Genomic DNA, 22114 nt, shown 5'->3' with positions numbered 1-22114 from the left:
CTTCTCATCAACACATGGAACATTCTCCAAGACAGGCCACAAAACAAGTCTCAATAACTTTAACAAAATTGAAATCATATCAAGTATCTTCTCAGACCATAGTGGAACAAAACCAGAAATCAACTTCAAAAGAAATGATCAAAACTATACAAATACATGGAAATTAGATAATCTGCTCCTGAATGATTTCTGGGTTAACAATAAATCAAGATGAAAATGTTAAAATTTGAAATGAATGCTAGTAGTAACACAAGTTATAAAAACCTCTGGGGATACAGCAAAAGTAATGCTGAGAGGAAAGTTCAATGTTAAATACATACATCAAAAAGTCTGAAAGAACACAAACTGACAACCTACTGTCACACCTCCATGAACCAGAGAAACGGGTACGAACTAAACCCAATGCCAGCAGAAGAAATAACAAAGATCAGAGCAGAGCTAAAGGAAATTGAAGCAAAAAAATAAATAAAACAAACTTGGTTCCTTGAAAAAATAAACAAAATTGGTCGACCATTAGTGAGACTAACCAAGAAGAGAGTAGATCCAAATAAGCTCAATTAAAAATGAAACTGGAAACATCATAATCAATATCATAGAAATGCAGAAGATCACTCGAGACTAACATGAACATCTTTACACACACAAACTGGAAAATCTAGAGGAAATGGATAAATTCATGGAAACATACAGTCCTCTAAATCAGGAAGAAATAGAAACCCTGAACAGACCAAAAACAAGCAGTGAGACTGAATCAGTAATTTTAAACTGCCAACAACAAAAAAGCCCAGGACCAGATGGATCACAGCTGAATTCCACTAGACATTCAAAGAATTGGTACCAATCCTACTGAAATTATTCCAAAGATTGAGAGAGGGAATCCTTCCTAAATCATTCTATGAAGCCAGTATCACCCTAATACCAAAACCAGAAAATGACATTAAAAAAGAAAACTACAGACCAGTGTCTCCGATAAACATGGATGAAAAATCCTCACCAAAATACTAGCTAACCAAATCCCACAGCACATCAAAAAGATAATACAACATGATCAAGTGAGTTTCATCCCTGAGATGCAGGGATGGTTTAACATATGCAAGTCAATAAATGTGATACATCACATAAATAGAATTTAAAACAAAAACCATATGATCATCTCAGTAGGTGCAGAAAAAGCATGTGAAAAAATCCAGCATCTCTTTAAGACCAAAAAAAAAAAACCCTCAAACTAGGCACAGGAGGGATTTACCCCAAAATAATAAAAGCAATATATGATAAACCCACAGCCAACATCATAATGAATGGGGAAGAGTTGAAAGCACTCCCCCTGAAAACTGGAACAAGACAAGGATGCCCACTTTCACCACTTTTATTCAACATAGTACTGGAAGTCCTAGCCAGAGCAATCGGGCAAGAGAAAGAAAGAAAGGGCATCCAAATTGGAAAACAGGAAGTCAAACAAGTACTGTTTATCGGTGATATGATCATATATAACTGGAAAACTCTAGAGACTCATCCAAAAGACTCCTAGATCTGATAAAGGAATTCAGTAAAGTCTTAGGTTACAAAATTAATGTACACAAATCAATAGCACTGCTATACACCAACAATAACCAAGGTGACAATCAAATCAAGAACTCAATCCCTTTTACAACAACTGCAAAAAAATAAAATAAAATACCTGGGAATGTACCTAACCAAGGAGGTGAAGATCTCTACAAGGAAAACTACAAAATGCTGCTGAAACAAATTATACATGACACAAACAAATGAAAACACATCTCGTGCTCATGGAGGTAAGAATCAATATAGTGAAAATGATTATATGATCCAAAGCAATCTACAGATTCAATGCAATTCCCATCAAAACACTACCATTACCATCATTTTTCACAGAACTAGAAAAAACACTCCTAAAATTTATATGGAACCAAATGAGTCCAGATAGCCAAAGCAATACCAAGCAAAAAGAACAAATCTGAAGGCATCACATTACCAGACTTCAAAGACTTAAATCTAAGACCTGAAACCATAAAAATTCTACAATATTGGAAAAACTCTTCTGAACACTGGCCCAAGCAAAAAATTCAAGACTAAGACCCCAAAAGCTAATGCAACAAAAACAAAAATAAATGGGACCTAATTAAACTAAAAAGCCTCTGTACAGCAAAAGAAATAATCAGGAAAGAGACAACTCACCGAATGGGAGAAAATATTTGCAAACTATGCACCTGACAAAGGACCAGTATGCAGAATCTACAAGGAACTCAAATCAGCAAGAAAAAATAATCCCATCGAAAAGCAGGCAAAGGACATGAATAGACATTTCTCAAAAGAAGATACACAAATGGCCAACAAACATATGAAAAAAATGCTCCCATCACTATCAGGAAAATGCAAATGAAAACCACAATGAGATACCACCTTACTCCTGCAAAAATGGCCATAATTAAAAAGTCAAAAACAGCCGGGCGCAGTGGCTCATGCCTATAATCCCAGTACTTTGGGAGGCCGAGGCAGGTGGATCACCTAAGGTCAGGAGTTCAAGACCAGCCTGACCAATATGGTAAAACGCTGTCTCTACTAAAAATACAAAAATTAGCTGGGCGTAGTGGCGTGTGCCTGTAGTCCCAGCTACTCGGGAGGCTGACAGGAGAACTGCTTTAACCCAGGAGGTGGAGACTGCAGTGAGCTAAGATTGCACCATTGTACTCCAGCCTTGGAAACAGAGCAAGACTCTGTCTAGAGGAGAAAAAATAAAAAAGTCAAAAAACAATAGATGTGGCCAGGCACTTCACGTAACTTGTGTGAGTGTTCTATCTTACTGAAATCAGAAAAGTTCGTAACCAGTGCATAGTGAACCTATCTCACAGAGGCAACCCTTCCAACTCATTCTATGAGGTGAGAATTACTATAATACCAAAACCAAAAGAAAACATCATAAGGTAACTGTAGGCCAATGTCTCTTACTAATATTGATTCAAAAGTACTCAAGGAAATACTAGCAGAGCTCAGCACCTTCCAAAAAAGGATGATATACCATGACCAAGTGGGATTTATCACAGGAATACAAGGTTGGTTTCTAAACATTCTAAAAACCAATAATGTTACATACCATATCATTAGAATAAAGAACAAAAAACACATGATTATCTCATAGATGCATAAAAAAGCATTTGACAAAATTAAACACCCTTCATGATAAAAATACTCAAAAAATCAGAAGTAGAAAGAACTTCCTCAACCTGAGAAAGGGAATGTACCAAAAAAAAAAAAAAAAAAAAAAAAAAAACATCAGTTAACATCATGCTTAATGGTGAAAAATGGATGCTTTCTCCTTAAGATTAGGAACAAGACAAGGATGTCCACTCTTACTACTTTTACTTAACATTGTGCTGCAGGTTCTAGGCAGAGCAATTAGCAAGAAAAAGAAATAAAAGGCATCCAGATTAGAAAGGAATAAGTAAAACTGCCTCTATTTGCAGAAGACATGATCGTATCTATAGAAAATCCAAAGAAATACACACACACACATACACACACACCTTACTCGAGCTAATACACAACCTCAGCAAAGCTGCAGGATACAAGATCAACATATGAAAATCAATTGTATCTCTATGCATTTGCAAAGAAGAATCCAAATAGGAAATTAACAAGACAATTCCATTCTGAATAGCATCACAAAAAGTAAAATATTTTGTTTTGTTTTGTTTTGAGACAGTCTTGCTCTGTTGCCCAGGCTGGAGTCTGCAACCTCTGCGTCCTGGGTTCAAGTGATTCTCCTGCCTCAGCCTCCTGAGTAGCTGGGATTACAGGTGCGCACCACGACACGTGGCTAATTTTTGTATTTTTGGTAGAGCCAGGGTTTCACTATGTTGGCCAGGCTAGTCTCAAACTTGTGACCTCAGGTGATCCCCCTGCCTCGGCCTCCCAAAGCGCTGGGATTACAGGCATGAGCCACTGCGCCTGGCCAGAGTGAAATACTTTTTTTTTTTTTTTTTTTTTGAGACGGAGTCTTGCTCTGTCACCCAGGCTGGAGTGCAGTGGCCGGATCTCAGCTCACTGCAAGCTCCGCCTCCCGGGTTTACGCCATTCTCCTGCCTCAGCCTCCCGAGTAGCTGGGACTACAGGCGCCCGCCACCTCACCCGGCTATTTTTTTGTATTTTTTTTTTTTTTAGTAGAGACAGGGTTTCACCGTGTTAGCCGGGATCGTCTCTCGATCTCCTGACCTCGTGATCCGCCCGTCTCGGCCTCCCAAAGTGCTGGGATTACAGGCTTGAGCCACCGCGCCCGGCCTAGAGTGAAATACTTTAAATATAAGTTTAACAAAAGAATGCAAGACAGATATGCTGCAAATTATAAAATACTGCTGAGACAAATTAAAAAGCTACATAAACAGAGAAACATTCCATCTATATGGAGTGAAAGACACAAAATGTTAAGATGTAAATTCTCACCAAATTCATCTACAGACTCAATGCAGTTCCTATCAAATCTCAGCAGGCATTTTTGTAGAGTTAAGAGCTGATTGGGCCAGGCATGGTGGCTCACACCTGTAATCCCAGCACTTTCAGAGGCCGAGGCAGGTGGATCACCTGAGGTCAGGAGTTGGAGACCAACTTGTCCAGCATGGTGAAACCCTGTCTCTACTAAAAATACAGAAAATTAGCTGGGCATTGGGGTGGGCGCCTGTAATTCCAGCTACTTGGCTGAGGCAGGGAATCGCTTGAACCCGGGAGGTGGAGACTGCAGTGAGCCAAGATCGCACCATTGCACTCCAGCCTGGGCGACAGAGTGAGACTCCATCTCAAAGAAAGAAAGACAACACAGACAGAAAGACAAAAAGACAGAAAGACAAAAAGACAGAAAGACAGACAAAAAGAACGAACGAACGAACGACCACCGGGCATGGTGGCTCACGCCTGTAATTCCAGCACTTTGGGAGGCTAAGGTGGGTGGATCACTTGAGGGAGTTCGAGACCAGCCTGACCAATATGGTGAAACCCCATTTCCACTAAAAGTACAAAAATTAGCTGGGTGTGCTGGCATGTGCCTGTAATCCCAGCTACTTGGGAGGCTGAGGCAGGAGAATCGCTTGAACCCAGGAGGTGGAGGTTGCAGTGAGCTGAGATCATGCCACTGTACTCCAACCTGGGCCACAAAGTGAGACCACATCTAAAAAAAAAAAAAAAAGAAGAAGAAGAAGAAATACCAAGTTGGAGGACTTTACACAACTTCAAAACTCCTATAAAACTACAGTAATCAAGACAGGTTCTATTTTAAGGATAGACATAGAACAATCGAAGAACAGAGTTCAGAAACAAACCCTTACATTTATGCTCAACTGATATTTTTATCGATGTGTCAAGACAATTCAGTGGGGAAAGAATAGTTATGTTAATTAATGGTGGGAGACAAGAATGATGTTAGACCCTCACGTCACGCCATATACAAAAATTAACTCGAAATGGATCACAGACCTACTATAAGAGAGCTGGCTGGGCGTGGAAGCTCACGCCTGTAATCCCAACACTTTAGGAGGCCAAAGTGGGCGGATCACCTGAGGTTAGGAGTTCGAGACCCACGCTTACGCACGCACACACACACATACACACACAAATTAGACAGGTTTGGTGGCAGGCACCTGTGATCCCTGAGATTGCACCATTGAACTCCAGCCTGGGCAACAAGAGCGAAACCACATCTAAAAAAAAAAAAAAACCCCAGGCGCGGTGGCTCACACCTGTAATCCCAGCACTTTGGGAGGCCGAGGTGGGTGGATCACGGGTTCAGGAGATCGAGACCATCCTGGCTAATGTGGTGAAACCCTGTCTCTACTAAAAATACAAAAAAAAATTAGCCAGGCGTGGTGGCAGACGCCTGTAGTCCCAGCTACTCGGGAGGCTGAGGCAGGAGAATAGCATGAACCCAGGAGGCGGAGCTTGCAGTGAGCCGAGATCGCACCACTGCACTCCAGCCTGGACGACTGAGCATGACTCCGTCTCAGGAAAAAAAAAAAAAAAAAGTCAAACCTACAAAAAAAACTCCACGAAGAAAACAAAATCTTCATGACTTTGTATCACACAGTTTTTACATATGACAATAAAAGCATGACCCACAAAAGAAAACCTGATAAACTGGACTTCAAAATTAAAAATGTCTCCACCTCAAAAGCCACCAGAGGCTGACCACATCAGCTCATGCCAGTAATACCAGCCCTCTAGGAAGCTGAGATAGGAGGATGGTTTAAGTCCAGAAGTTTGAGACCAGCCTGAGCAACATAGTGGGACCCCACCTCAACAAATAATGAAAAAAAACTGCCAGACATGGTAGCATGTGCCTGTGGTCTCAGCCACTCAGGAGGATGAGGCAGGAGGACTGCCTGACCCTGGGAAGTCCAAGCTGCAGTGAGCCATGATCACACCCCTACACTTCAGCCTGGGTGACAGAGTGAGACCCTAGTTCAAAAAAAGAGAAAAAAGCCACCGCAGGCTGGGTGTAGTGGCTTGTAATCCTGGCACTTTGGGATGCCGAGGCAGATCGCTTGAGACCAGGAGTTCAAGACCAGGCTGACCAATGTAGTAAGACCCCATCTCTACACACAAAAGAATTTTTTTTTTAATTAGCTGGGTATACTAGTGTGTGCCTATAGCCCTAGCTACTCGGTAGGCTAAGGCAGGAGGATTGCTTGAGCCCAGAAGTTCAATGCTGCAGTGAGCTGTGACTGCACCACTGTACTCCAGCCCAGGCAACAGAGCAAGATCCTGTCTTTAAAATATAAAATAAAAATAGGCTGAGCGTGCTGGCTCATGCCTGTAATCCCAGCACTTTGAGAGGCCAAGGCAGGCAGATCACCTGAGCTCAGGAGTTCAAGACCAGTCCTGGACAACATGGTAAAACCCTGTCTCTACTAAAAAGGCAAGGAAATTAGCTGGATGTGGTGGCACGCGCCTGTAATCACAGCTACTTGGGTGGCTGAGGCACGAGAATCATTTGAACCCAGGAAGCAGAGGTTGCAGTGAGCCAAGATCATGCCACTGCACTCCAGCCTGGAGGACAGGGTGAGGCTGTCTCAAAAAATAAAAAATAAAAATAAATAAAGCTACCACTAAGAAAGAAAAGACAAGCCACAGACTGGGAGAAAGTACTTACAAATCATATATCTGATAAACGACTTGTATCTAGAATATATAAAGAACTCTTACAACTCAAAAACTCAATTACAAAATAGACAAAAGATCTGAATAGACATTTCAGCAAAGAAGGTTTGCAAATGACTAATATGTACATAAAGGTGCTCAACATGATTAGTCATCTGGGAAATGCAAACTAGAACTACAGTGAGATACCATTACACACCACTAAAATGGCTATAGTCAAAAAGACTGGACCAGGCGCAGTGGCTCATGCCTGTAATTCCAGCACTTTGGGAGGTTGAGGCAAGAGGATCACTTGACCCCAGGAAGTCGAGGCTGCAGTAAGCTGTGATCATGCCACTGTACTCCAGCCTGAACAACAAAGTGAGACCCTGTCTCAAAAAAAAAAAGAGTGGCTGGGTGCAGTGGCTCACGCCTGTAATCCTAGCACTTTGGGAGGCCAAGGCAGGTGGATCACTTGAGGTTAGGAGTTCGAGACCAGCTTGGCCAACATGGTGAAACCCTGTCTCTACTAAAAATACAAAAATTAGCCAGGCGTGGTGGTGCATGCCTGTAATCTCAGCTACTCAGGAGGCAGAGGCAGGGGAATCACTCGAACCCGGGAGGCAGAGGTTACAGTGAGCCAAGATTGCACCGTAGCACTCCAGCCTGGGCCACAGAGCGAGACTCCATCTCAAAAAAAAAAAAGACTGACAATACCAAGTAATCCACAAAGATGTGGAGAACCTGTGACCCTGAATACATTGCTCATGGCAATATAAAATGGTTTAGTTGCTTTGGAAAACAATCTGGCAGTTTCTTAAACAGTTATAAACAAGCTTATCATAAAACCTACAATCCCACTCTTAGTACTTATCTACCCAAGGGTTATGAAAACACATGTCCACACAGAGTAATACACAAATGTTCACAGTAGCATTTATCCATGATAGCCAGGAACTAGAAACAACCCAAATATCCCTCAACTGGTAAATGATGAAAATATGTAAAATATTCAACAGAATATTATTCACCAATAAAAAGGAATGAATTGATACACATTACAATATAAATGAACCTCAAAAAACGGTGCTTAGTGAAAGGAGTCAGATGGAAAAATCTGTAAAAGAAGAAAGTTGGGTGAGGAGTTGACTGTGGTTAGGTGGGAACTGACTGCAAAAAAGCAAGAGGGTATTTTTGGAGTGGCAGGTTCGAAAACTAGATTATGGCTGCACAACTCTAAAAATTAATTTGAATTACATGTTTACAATGGGTGGATTTTATGGTTTGTAAATTATATCTCAATAAAGCTACTTTTTTTGAGACGGAGTCTCGCTTTGTCACCCAAGCTGGAGTGCAGTGGCATGATCTCGGCTCACTGCAACCTCCACCTCCCAGGTTCAAGCAATTCCCTGCCTCAGCCTCCTGAGTAGCTGGGATCACAGGCACCTGCCATCACACCCAGCTAATTTTTGTATTTTTAGTAGAGACAGGGTTTCACCATCTTGGCCAGGCTGGTCTTGAACTCCTGACCTAGTGATCCACCCACCTTGGCCTCCCAAAGTGCTAGGATTACAGGTGTGAGCCACTACACCTGGCCCTATAAAACTATTTCTTAAAATGTCAAGATCATGGAGAACAAAGACAGGAACTGCTCCAGATCAAAAAAGATTAAAGAGAGATAACATCTAAAGTCAATGCTTCATTCTAGATTGGATCCTGGCCAGGAGGAACACACACACACACACACATATATATATATGTATACACACACACACACACACAGAGACAGAGCGAGAGCGTGTGCACAGAGAAAGCACACACACACACCAAGAGCACACACTATAAAGGACTTAAGTCCTGAATAAGGACAATGAATTAGAATAACATAGATGAATCAATGTTAGATTTCCTGATTTTTATTACTGTATTCTAGTTATTTAACAGAATATCCTTATTCTTTAGAAATACCCAATGAACAACTTAGGAGGTAAAGAAGACATAGTATCTTCAATTTATTCTCAAATATTTCAGAAAAATGTAACATGCAAATATGTATATATGGAGAGAGAATAACAGAACAAATGGAGAAAATGTAAACAACTGGTGAATCTGGGAAAGCACATATAGGAGTTCCTGTACTATTCTTGTCATTTTCCATAAAGTTTGGATTTTTTTTTTTTTTTTTTTTTTGAGACGGAGTCTTGCTCTGTCACCCAGGTTGGAGTGCAATGGCATAATCTTGGCTCACTGTAACCTCTGTCTCCCGGGTTCAAGCAATTGTCCCACCTCAGCCTGCTGAGTAGCTGGGATTACAGGCATGTGCCACTACGCCCAGCTAATTTTTGTATTTTTAATAGAGACAGGATTTCACCGTGTTGGTCAGGCTGGTCTTGAACTCCTGACGTCAAATGATCTACCTGCCTTGGCCTCCCAAAGTGCTGGGATTACAGGCTTGAGCCACTGCGCCCAGCCTGAAGTTTGAAATTTTATCAAAATAAAAAGTTACCAAAAAATAACACAGCTAGGAATAAGTGAGTGGAGGTATCAATATGACAAGCAGCATTAGTAAGCAATTAATTAAGCAATGAAGATCTGAAAGTAAAGACTAGCCCTTGAAAACAAAAATTAAAGGCCAGGCATGGTGGCTCACTCCTGTAATCCCAGCACTTCGGGAGGCAAAGGCAGGTCAATCGCTTGAGTCCATGAGTTCAAGACAAGCCTGGGCAACATGGCAAAACCCCGCCTCTATTAAAAAAATATCAAAATATTTGCCGGATGTGGTGGTGCATGACTGTGATGCCAGCTATTCAGAAGGCTGAGGTGGGATGATCGCTTGAGCCCAGGAGGCTGAAGTTGCAGTAAGCAGAGATCATGCCACTGCATTCCAGCCTGGCCAACCGAGACCCTGTCTCTAAATAAATCAATCAATAAATTTTTTTTTTTTTTTTTTTTTTTGAGACGGAGTCTCGCTCTGTCCCCCAGGCTGGAGTGCAGTGGCCAGATCTCAGCTCACTGCAAGCTCTGCCTCCCAGGTTCACGCCATTCTCCTGCCTCAGCCTCCTGAGTAGCTGGGACTACAGACGCCTGCTACTGCGCCCGGCTAATTTTTGTATTTTTTTAGTAGAGACGGGGTTTCACCGTGTTAGCCAGGATGGTCTCGATCTCCTGACCTCGTGATCCGCCCGTCTCGGCCTCCCAAAGTGCTGGGATTACAGGCTTGAGCCACCGTGCCCGGCCCAATAAATATTTTTTTTAAAAAAACTCCTCCAGACCCATAAAGATGTATTCAACTAGATGATAGTCTAAAATCCAGTCAAGCTCTAAAATGTGGTGGTTTATCACCACATCTCTGAGGGCCGCTCTTTTGTTTCTATACAGGAATGACTTTCAGGCCTAAACTGCTTAGGCCAAGCCACCCACAGAAGCAAGCCTGCAGAGCAGGGATGACAAGAATGGCTGGCCTGATTAGAAACAATGTCTGCCTGTCTCCTTCCTTTATCCTCCCTGGAAGTGTTGCCAGTTTCTGGCTGCAGTATGTCTCTCCCTCATCCCAATCTCTCTTACTGTATCTCTCACAAATACACTTTATACTTCACATAACACATTATTTTATGTTTCTTTTCATTTCTTTCTCTCATAATTTCAGTCTGTAAATAAGCAAAGAGATGTCAGTAATGGGGCTCGCCAAATGTTTCTGAATGCTAGGCTCTGGGGTGATTTCATTCTTCTTTGCACTATGGCTTGGAATTTATATAATAATCCTGTAGTGTTTTAACAAAAAAATTGTTTAAAAGTGCGACTTTTTTTTAAAATTCTAATTCTAGCACATCAGTTCATTTTAACTTTTCATATTTCCTCTCCCCTGCTTTCAAAAAAAAAAAATTCTCAAGTGCTTTTCCCTTATGAACGATCTGTAACTGTAAATTCTCCTATGTGTGGCCCTCTATGAGAAAAAAATGAAAACCCTCTCTTCCCACTCTCTCTTGCTTTTCATCTACCCTTCAATCCCACCCCCAGTGACACAGAAAGGACCCACAGAACAGACGCAATGCAGCAGAGAACAATAAGGAGAGTTGGAGAAGCTCTGGCCAGGTCATGGCTTAGAGAACTTAAGCCCTGTATTTTTTTATTCTCTATTCTCTATTAACAAGTTTCTCACCAGAAAGATGTCTGCATAGCCAGCCAAAGACTCCACTCCCTCTTGGATCCGTGCTCCCCCAGAGTCATTCAGCCCAATCACTGGAGCCCCCACTGTTATGGCCTGGTCCATGATCTGAGACAGCGGAGAAATCTTTTATTGAGACAAATATTCTTGATATAAAAAACGACATTCACAAAGTACCACAGTGTTTTCTGGAAAATGTCCCGAGTGCACTTTTCAAAACAGGAGGCAGTAACACTGGTTTCACTCCCCATCATGATTGGGTACCTTCATGGAAGACAAAGGACCAGATATTTAAAAGGCTGATTAAAGCCCCCAAACACCCAGGAGCCAAAGCACTTCCCATTAGCAGGGGATAAAACAACTCATGGCAACCATTTCTAGAACCACAGGCTCACATTGTAACATCTTCCAGCAGCCAGTTTTGTTCCCAGGTACTGCTTTGAAAGAACTTACAGTAGACAGAATGGCAAAGTGGTACTTTCATGAAAGCAGATGTTGACCCATCTGTTAATCTGAGGGCAGGCCCAGGTCTGCTTTTACTTCTAATGTGACAGATTTTCCTCATGGGTTAGTAATCTGACAGCATAATAAGCAATATTCCTACAACCTTTGACAGTTTAAAAAGCACTTTCACTTCCATTACCTCATTTAGCCATCGTAACAGAGGCAGTAAAAAGAGAAAAATTAAGAAGGTATAAAAGTTAAGTGACTGGCCCAAGGTCTCAGGAGCAATACATGACAGGACCATGTCTATAATCCAGATGTTCCAGTTACCAGTAGCTCCAAATTTAATTCCAAAATTCTCTATTATTTATAGTTTATTCCTCTCCAGAGCATCTAATCTCTAGCAGTGGTTTTTAAACATCAGCATACAATGCTCCCACTGTTCTTTACCTTCTAGCACCTGGCCCCTCCACCTAGACAAAAGGTTCTTCACCTGAAATCCTCAGAAGCCCAAGAGGTCTGTGAACGGGAGTCCATGAATGGGAAAAAATTTACATCTTTATCTTTACTAACTCTAGCCAATCGTTAACATTTCTTTTCATTATGAATATAGGCAATGAGCCTCAGTATTAGAAATACCTGTGACTTTGTCATTATTAGAAGCCACAGATATTTTTACATCCCATTAAAGTGGTTGCGGATACTCTGAAATATTTCACCTTTGACTGCTTTGAAATTACGGTAGTTATTAGATCTACTGCTAAATCTTGTTATTAAATGCATTAACAAGGGAGCACATATAAATGTGGTTTTTAAAAACATTTTTAATCATTTAAAATCCTACAAATTTTATTTTAGGTATGTAAAAACAGGAGGGTCCAGGCTTTGCTAGCCCATGGAAGAGATCCACGATACAAAAACTGTTATGCACCCCTTCAGATGGGTAGCAGATCTTGCATACCTCTGCCCTACCCCAAGTACCTAGCTCAGTGTTTTATACCCCAAAGATACCCAATAAGCACTATGTAACTGAGGAAAGCAATGGATTGAATTTGAGTATTAAACACTTACTTTGCAGATCTTTTGGGCATGTGCTCCTGACAGACTGCCTCCAAAAACTGTAAAATCCTAAAAAGAAAATACAAATCAGCAAGTCAAATATAGTGACTGGCTAGAGATGAAAATCCAGTAGGAGGAAGAAATAGAAAATTCACAGATAAAAGCTTTTAGGACAGGCATGGTGGCTCATGCCTGTAATCCCAACACTTTGGGAGGCCAAGGCAGGTGGATGGCTTGAATCCAGGAGTCTGAGACCAGCCAGGGCAACATGGCAGAAACTTGTATCTACAAAAAAAATACATTAAAAAGTTAGCTGGGCATGGCGGCATATGCCTGGAGTCCCAGCTACTCAGGAGGCTGAGGCAGGAGGATCACTTGAGCCCAGGAGACAGAGGCTTCAGTAAATTGAGACAGCACCACTGTATTCCAGCCTAGGCAACAGAGCAAGACCCGGTCTCAAAAAAAAAAAACAACAAAAAAACGTTGCCTGGGCACAGTGGCTCACGCCTGTAATCCCAACACTTTGAGAGGACAAGGCGGGTGAATCACTTGAGGTCAAGAGTTCCAGACCAGACTGGCCAACATGGTGAAACCCCATCTCTACTAAAATAAAAAAATTAGCTGGGCGTGGTGGTGTGCGCCTATAATCCCAGCTACTCGGGAGGCTGAGGCAGGAGAATCACTTGAATCCAAGAGGCAGAGGTTGCAGTGGGCCGAGATTGCACCACTGCACTCCAGCATGGGCAACAGAGCGAGACTCCATATTTAAAAAAAAAAAAAATACACACGTATAGTTTTTAAAGCATTTTCAGAAGTTTAAAAATTAGAAAAAAGTCTGACTTATAGATTATTCCATAGAATAAAATATCTTAAAGGAAGTTCATGAATTGTCAAGGCAAAAGAGCTAGTCTTTGCTCTACAAAAATGATTTGAAAGGAAAAAAGAGAAAAGAAAAAAATGATTTGCAGCTCTGAAGGAAAACCTATCACACAGAATTAACTCTAATACCAGATTCTATGGATATCAGTCAAGCACTTCTATTTTTAGGAAATATTTACTGTTTCATTTTACTTATTATTTTGAGACCGACTCTTGCTCTGTCACCCAGGCTGGAGTGCAGTGGCATAATCTTGGCTCACTGTATCCTCTGCCTCCCAAGTTCAAGCAATTCTCCTGCCTCAGCCTCCCGAGTAGCTGGGATTACAGACACATGCCACCACGCCCAGCTAATTTTTGTATTTTTAGTAGAGACAGTTTTGCCACGTTGGCCAGGCTGGTTTCAAACTCCTGGCTCAAGTGATCCACCCACCTCGGCCACTGCGCCCGGCCTATATTTGCTGTTTTAAAAAGGAAGGTTAAAAAACAAGCATCAGAGCTCTCACTGCTACTTCGGCTTATGGCTCTTCATTATGTTCAGATGTAAAGGGCTTATTGTGGGCATAAACTCTCCTACAGCCCCCTCAAAAAGACAGGTGGGAATTAAGAACAGAATCAGCCATGAGAATAAGAACAAAGAGACAATAGCATGGCAAGGATTAAACAAATTTGGGGGGAACTGAAAGCACAAGAAAATACCTGATTTAGAGGGAGAGAATGGAAGCTTACACACCTGCAGTGGGGGTAACCAAGGAGGGGACAATCTAGGAACCATGGAAAGTGGAGATGGGAAGGGGGCTGAAAAGAGACTAACAGAAGTCTCTGTTAGAACCAGTCAGACCCCACAGGGCCTCTCCTTCACCTTGAGAGGAAAGAGAAGGTTTGTTCTGTAAAGGAAATTAACCAGAAGGGTTCTAAACTCACAACTGCTAACCTAAAAGAGGAAAAGGTGAAGCTGAAAACACACAAGATTACGAGCCTATACACTGAATCAGTGAGTGCTGGCCCCTTTTTTCTCTCCCCTCAGAATACACCAACAGCCAATTATCAGGCAAGGGACTGAGGAGGCTCCCCAGAAGAACAGAAGCTCCCCAGAAAAAATATTTAAGATATTAACATCTTGGAGATCACTATTAAAAAAAAAATAGCTCATCACTCCCTACCCTCAGTATCCTTCAAGGCCTGTCTCAATTGCCCCATTGTTACTAAAGCTTTCCTCAACCATGGATGTGATTTTCCCTTGTGTTGGGTCTACAACATTTGCCTGGGACCTCTCACTCCATGTGCTGTGTAGTCACATCTGTTCTGTGCCATTCTGCCTATAAAATGATTCGCTTCTTCAGGGTGGGAACTCTTGTCTCAGTCATCTCCACCTTCTCCTCACTCCCACCCTAACATTAGCATAAGAGGTGCTCGAAAGTATGAATTCCATGAATTTTTCCATCTGCTTAATAGTGGTGAGTGAATACCATGTCCAGAAAACATAACTTTCTTAGTTCTCTCTACAGTGGTTCCTTCTGTACAAGTTTTTCTCAGCTCTCGTAAATTGCACAAAACAAAGAAATGTGATTCCTTCTATTTCAGCATTTGGTAGACCAATTTATAACAGTTTTAAAACATCTCAAAGGTAATTTAATTGGTAAATACATACTGTCTAACTATGACAGATTTTAAATTAACCAAGTATAACTATTTTATTTTTTATTTTTGAGATGGAGTCTCACTCTGTCGCCCAGGTTCGAATGCAGTGGCGCAAACTCAGCTCACTGCAACCTCCACCTCCCAGGTTCAAGTGATTGTCCTGCCTCAGCCTCCCAAGTAGCTGGGATTACAGGCACCCACTACACCTGGCTAATTTTTGTGTTTTTAGTAGAGACAGAGTTTCGCCATGTGGGCCAGCTGGTCTCAAACTCCTGACTCAGGTGATCTACCCGTCTCAGCCTCCCAAAGTACTGGGACTACAGGCATAAGCCACCATGCCCAGCCAATTTTAATATCAAACTTTAGGTCTGTAAAAAGACCTAAGCATTTTAAATTATATATACATCTACACCTCTGGAGAGAAAAAAGTCAAATCCAAAATAGTACACAAAATATTCTGTGTTAGTTTTCTATTACTGCTATAAAAAATTAACGTAAATTCAGTGCCTTGAAACAACACAAATTATCTTAGAGTTCTATAATTTAGAAGTGCTACACAGGATTGACTGGGCTAAATTAAGGTTGGCAGGGCTGTGCTCCGTTCTGGAGGCTCCAGGGGAAAATGTGTTTTCTTGCCTTTGCCAGCTCCTAGACACCATGGGCACTCCTTTGCTAATCTTCAAACCCAGGTACTGCAGATCATGTCCTTCTCTTATCATATCCTTCTAAGCTCCTCTTCTACCTCCCTCTTCCACTTTTAAGGACGCTGTGATTACATTGGACCCTCCTGGATAAATCAGGCTACGCTCCCTACTGTAAGGTCAGCTGATTAACAATCTTCATTCCCTTTTGCATGTAAAATAACATATTGATAGCTTCAGCTATGTGTGTGAACAAACTATCTGTCTTGAGGCACCCTGATAAAAGTTTTCTGAACATATTCATGAAAGCCCAAAGCTCAGGGGAATGCTGCTTCTGAGAGTCAAGTCCCCTTTGCTAGGCTGCACCCACTGTACTCTCTCCAGTCCACATATGCTGCCCAGGACACAGATGCCCTGCAGGCACACACCCAATCCTGCCAAGAGGAATCTCATTCACTTGGAATAAATTCCTGGTTCCTGGGTTACCTTTGTACAAGGCTAGTGCCCTGTGATCCTCCCCCAAAACAAACTAAGGACTCTTCCTAAGAAAAAAACAATATTCTGGAAATATGCACTGAAAAACAAAGCAAATCCCTCATTTTCTCCAAACTACAAGCAAGTTTTCATTCCCCAAGATTGGCTTCGTTCACATATTTTCCTCTTGGCTCTGCCCTCCAAGAAAGTTCAGACTATTAGAGTTATGAAATACCTGACTGAAGACATAAACCAATCTTCCATTGATTCGGCCCCGTCCAGTGACCACGCTGTCTCCAGGAAACTGCCAGAAAAATGCAAAAATAAAGGTTAAAAAATCCAAATACTTCTTTTAATGAATTTGGCCACTAAGCCTCAATGAAAGACAAAAACAAAACCCAAATTCCTAAAACATCAATAAGAACAAGAAACATGAAGGAATCCCACCCCACTTGCCCAGCTCTACAACAGCAAGCACAGGGCTACCACTTCATCAATAGGAGTGAAGGGCACCGTCATCTTAGGCCTTATCTACCCTCCTAAAAGCAAAATAAGACCCAGGTCCACCACTTCTCTATGCTTACATGAAGGAGGACGTATAAAGAAACACAAGGCAGGGTACAGTGGCTCACGCCTGTAGTCCCAACACTTTGGGAGGCCAAGGTGGGTGGATTGCTTGAGGCCAGGAGTTCCAGGCCAGCCTGACCAACATGGTGAAAGCCCATCTCTACTAAAAATACAAAAATTAGCCAGGTGTGATGCCTGCAGTGCCTCTGCAGAGGACTTCAGATAAAAGCCTTATAGATTTATTATTATTCTAGTGGGTAGGCCAGCTGAGCCACACCTAAAAAGTGTTCACACCACCATTTGAACAAATACCTTATTCTTATCAGCAGCCATTCCAAAATCTGCACATCTGTGTTCCACAAACATGTCGCTTTCAACAAAGCTGCCAGGGTCCAGCAAGAGACTGATCCTCTCCCTGGCTGTTAGCTTTCCCTACAATGGAACAAAGATCACTCAGTGATGTCATCACAGACAATTTAGTAAGCAAAGCAAGGGCTGTTCATGGGAAAGCTTGAAGGACAGATTTGCCCATTCATCTCAATGCAAATGCTTCCATTCTGTCCAACCTGTCCAAGGCAGATAGGTGTTATAAGACTTTAGATGACATGGAAATCAGGGCAGTGTACACCAGAAGCCACCCAACTGTGGAAGATGAATAAGGAAATAGGGGGAGGAAAAGGTAGAGAAGTAGGGATAAGGAGAACCTGACCCTGGAACACAATTAACTAGTTCCGCAAGTACTTACTGGAGACCTAAGGAGCCATAAAAAGAATGCAGAAGCAGGTGGTGGAAACTAAAGCAGGCTTAGTGAAAGGATCTGACGCAGGTTTTTTCTAGGGAGACCTACAGAAGCACATCTCACCTCACGAGGGTCCCTGCTGCTCCCAGCTCCCACCTCAAGGACACACTACTTCCTGGTTCTTCTCCTACTATCCTATCCCCTGCTTAGGGACCCCACACCTGACAGTGACACTGTGACACAGAGATGACCCCAAAGCAGGGAGTGGCTGAGTAGAAGGGGAGTGGGACACAAAATGCTAAAGAGCTCACTTGAGTTTAAAAATGCTTCTTTGGGCCGGGCGCGGTGGCTCACGCCTGTAATTCCAGCATTTTGAGAGGCCGAGGCGGGCGGATCACAAGGTCAGATCGAGACCAGCCTGACCAACATGGAGAAACCACGTCTCTACCAAAAAAGACAAAATTAGCCGGGTGTAGTGGCATGCGCCTGTACTCCCAGCAACTCGGGAGGCTGAGGCAGGAGAATCGCTGGAACCCCCAGGGGGCGGAGCTTGCGGTGAGCTGAGATTGCGCGCCATTACCCTCCAGCCTGGGCAACAAGAGCGAAACTCCGTCTCAAAAAAAAAAAAATACTTCTTTGAGGAGATGAGGTTGGAGCTCTCAATCTACCAAGAGCCTCAGCTGGGCACGGTGACTCACACCTGTAGTCCCAGCACTTTGGGAGGCTGAGAAGAGCATCACTTGAGCCCAGGAGCTTGAGACCAACTGGACAACATGGCGAAACCTGGTCTCTACTGAAAAATACAAAAATTAGCTGGGAGTGGTCGCACGTGCCTGTAATCCCAGCTACTCAAGAGGCTGAGGCAGGAGAATCACTTGAACCTGGGAAGCGGAGGTTGTAGTGAGCCGTGATCACCCCACCACACTCCAGCCTGAGCAACAAAGCGAGAACCTGTCTTTAAAAAAAAAAAGAAAGAAAAGAAAAGAAAAAGAAAAAAAGGCCAGGCTCGGTGGCTCACACCTGTAATCCCAGCACTTTGGGAGGCCAAGGCAGGAAGATGAAGTCAGGAGATCGAGACCATCCTGGCTAACACGGTGATACCCTGTCTCTACTAAAAATACAAAAAAAAAAAAAAAAAATTAGCGGGGCATAGTGGCACGCACCTGTAGTCCCAGCTACTCGGGAGGCTGAGGCATGAGAATCGCTTGAACCCAGGAGGCGGAGGTTGCAGTGAGCCAAGACGGCCCACTGCACTCCAGCCTGGGCGACAGGGTGAGACACCGTCTCAAAAAAGAAAAAAAAAAGCCTCCATTGCTTGGGCTCGCAAGCTCTCAGCCCGAGGCAAATACCCTAGCCTACCATCCCCTTCCCCAACAACAACAAAAAACCACATACCTCAAATTGGCTATAATTTCCCCCTTAGGAGAGTAGCCAAAGCTGGTGAAGTTGTGTTAAAAAAAAAAAAAAAAAAAAACAGGCAATCGTATACACTGTCATGTAAAGTAGAATACATTTTTAGGAAACCAATTTGGCAACATATATACAGATTTTTAAAATGTATTTATACTGACCAGGCACTGTGGCTCACACCTGTAATCCCAGCATTTTGGAAGGCCAAGGTGGGAGGATTGCTTGAGCCCAGGAGTTGAGACCAGCCTGGGCAACAAAGCAAGACCGTGTCTCTACCAAAAAATATATATATATATTAGCTGGGTAGGAGGCTGAAGTGGAAGGATCACTGGAGCCCAGAAGGTAGAGGATGCAGTGAGCCGTGATTACACCACTGCCCTCCGGCCTGGGTGACAGAGTAAGACTCTGTCTCAAGGAAAAAAAAAAAAAAATTCTGTAATCCCAGCACTTTGGGAGGCAGAGGTGGGTGGATCACCTGAGGTCAGGAGTTCAAGACCAGCCTGGCCAACATGGTGAAACCCCCATCTCTACTAAAAATACAAAAATTAGCCAGATGTGGTGACACATACTTGTAACCCCAGGTACTCTGGAGGCTGAGGCAGGAGAATTGCTTGAAGCTGGGAAGCGGAGGTTGCAGTCAGCCGCTGCACTCTAGCCTGGGCAACAGAGTGAGACTCTGTCTCAAAAAAATAAATAAATAAAAAACTTACACCCTTTCACCCACTAATTCCTCTTCTGGGAAAATCTATGGAAATGGTCAAAAATTGTTTAAAAAGGGGTGCAGGGCTGGGCGCAGTGGCTCACGCCTGTAATCCCAACACTTTGGGATGCCAAAGTGGGTGGATCACTTGAGGTCAGGAGTACAAGACCAGCCTGGCCAACATGAAACCCTGTCTCTACTAAAAATCCAAAAAAAAAAAAGTTGCCAGGCATGGTGGTGGGCGCCTGTAATCCCAGCTACTCGGGAGGCTGAGATTCAGGAGGCTGAGGCAGGAGAATAGCTTGAACCTGGGAGGCGGAGGTTGCAATGAGCCAAGATCGCACCACAGCACTCCAGCCTGGGCAACAAGAGAGAAACTCCGTGTCAAAAAATAAAAATAAAAAGGGGTGCAGGAGGGGGTTCATATTAAATCTGCCTCCTAAGTCAACTTTGGCAAAAGAAAAACAGCTTCTGGAGGCTTCATCTAAACCCAGTAGGATCTAACTGGGAAAGGGCTGGGTGATGTTCCAGGGAGGCATTGAGCAATAGGCCCCAACAGAAAGAGTTGTACAGGAACACTGACAGGCCTTTCCAGAGGATGATCTAACATCTCCCTCAGCCCTAACAGAGCAGCCCCAGGGGGAGAGAGAGAAAGCACTCCTAGTACCACAAACCATCACTAAATTTACATTTTACTCTCGTGTCAAAAGGAACTGTCACCTACGGGTCCTTGTCAAATGCGAATTTATGACACCTGAATCAATACGAGACAAATATAGAGTTGTTCAAATCCCCTCACTTTAAGACCCCATCCCTCCCCCAGTGCCTCCCTCATGGTTGTGAGTTGTGCTTGAATACTCTTCACCTGTAAGAGTTTCACTTCTGCACCTTCCCGTTGGTTCTTTAATTCGTTCAGCACAACAGTCCAGACACACCCACGAGTCATGGACACACTGGGCAAGCCTGGTTTCTAGTCAGGGGTCACCTCTCCAAAATGGGCCACCTAGCTTATCTCTGAAGGCCAGCTGCGATTCTCGCCTCAAAACCCAGGCGGTGGGTGGCAGAACCTCAGCTGGTCAGTCCAGCCAAACATCGAGAGTAGCCTGCGCACTCCCAGAAAGTCACCTGCTTCCGACACATGCCTTTGCTACCCATCAAGGCGAGGCATGCTAAGGCCCTAAAGAGCTTGACCAGGCATTCTGCGGGCAGACGTTCCACAAGTTCCCTGCACGCGCACATCCCCCACTTCATGTTAGTGGAGTATGCCTAAGTTCAGTTTTCCTGCTTCCACAAAGGAGAAAGAATCTACCATCACTCTTTCATGGGGCACGAGAAGAACAAGCACATCGTTTTTACCGAGTGCCTATCGTTTTGCTATCTATGGTCTAACGATACGCTTGTGAAGGAAGAATTATTAAAATGACGCACAGAGATTTAATACGTTGCCCAAAAGTTTATGTTAAGTGGTGAGCTGGCTGGAGACCAGCCAGATCTGTCTAAATCCCAAGGGTTAAACACTGTGAAGAAGCACACAGGTGCTTCTGCTCGTTATACCCGCCTCCACGAGAAACGCTACAGGTTTTCAAAGTGAACACCCTCGCCCCCGCCCCTCCAAGCACCGTGCGGATTGGCAGGGAGGCCTCGGACGCCACAAGCCGGGCACGCTGTGATAGGTCGTGGACGCCAGGGGCGGGACTCACTAAGGCCCCTCAGGACTCACTCGCTTGTGCTGCGCGTCAATACGGCGTTGGCCTCCTCCCAGCAGCGCGGTCCGGCGCTTGTTCTCGATGCGTTCGTTAACAGAGGTGGCCTGGCTGCAAAGGCCGCGAATCGCGGCGCGGAGACCGCTCGCCAGAACGCTGAGCCTTGCCCCAGCCGCCGCCACCCGTAATGCCGCTGCCATTTTTGCTGTGCCGGCGCGTACCCTATCGGCGCACCTGAGTACGCATGTGCGTAAAGCGTGGTTAAGGCGCTTGCGCAGCATCGGCTGACTGTAGGGAAACCGGGGGCTGGACTACAGAACCTGCTTGGGAGTAAGGCGTGAGAGTTCGAGACCCGATGCTGCCCGAGGAGGGTCGCGCAGACAGAAAGTACAGGGCCCGCCTGGCTGCACAAGAAAGGGACATAGTCCTTACTCTTCTCTGACCTCCTAGACCCCTAACTTTGTCGTCCCACTTCCTACAGAAAATAAGATTATAGGATTTAACCAACATTTATTAAGCATTGTGCCAGGTGTTGCTTTTTGCACTTCCCATGCA

The 22114-nt window shown here is 43.6% G+C and overlaps 1 protein-coding gene across 3 annotated transcripts in view; it reads right to left on the bottom strand.

Annotated features, from left to right (window-relative positions):
• PCCB (propionyl-CoA carboxylase subunit beta) overlaps positions 1-21786 on the bottom strand; it is a 91431-nt gene extending 69645 nt beyond the window's left edge. For all 3 annotated transcript variants that reach the window (XR_012430724.1, XM_045385129.3, XM_005545836.5), the window contains exons 1-5: positions 21577-21786; positions 17320-17439; positions 16676-16744; positions 12821-12877; positions 11300-11413 (exon numbers count right to left, since the gene is read on the bottom strand). Coding sequence is in view for 2 of the 3 variants with exons in the window: in XM_045385129.3 (XP_045241064.1) it covers positions 11300-11413; positions 12821-12877; positions 16676-16744; positions 17320-17439; positions 21577-21759 (543 nt within the window). In the remaining variant the exon portion in view is untranslated. The remainder of the gene's footprint in view (positions 1-11299; positions 11414-12820; positions 12878-16675; positions 16745-17319; positions 17440-21576) is intronic.
• Positions 21787-22114: the final 328 nt, after the last annotated feature.

Source organism: Macaca fascicularis, chromosome 2 (assembly GCF_037993035.2).
Source record: "Macaca fascicularis isolate 582-1 chromosome 2, T2T-MFA8v1.1".
NCBI lineage: Eukaryota > Metazoa > Chordata > Mammalia > Primates > Cercopithecidae > Macaca > Macaca fascicularis.
Note: the sequence above shows the minus strand (reverse complement) of the source record. Positions and strands in the feature narration are given on the sequence as shown.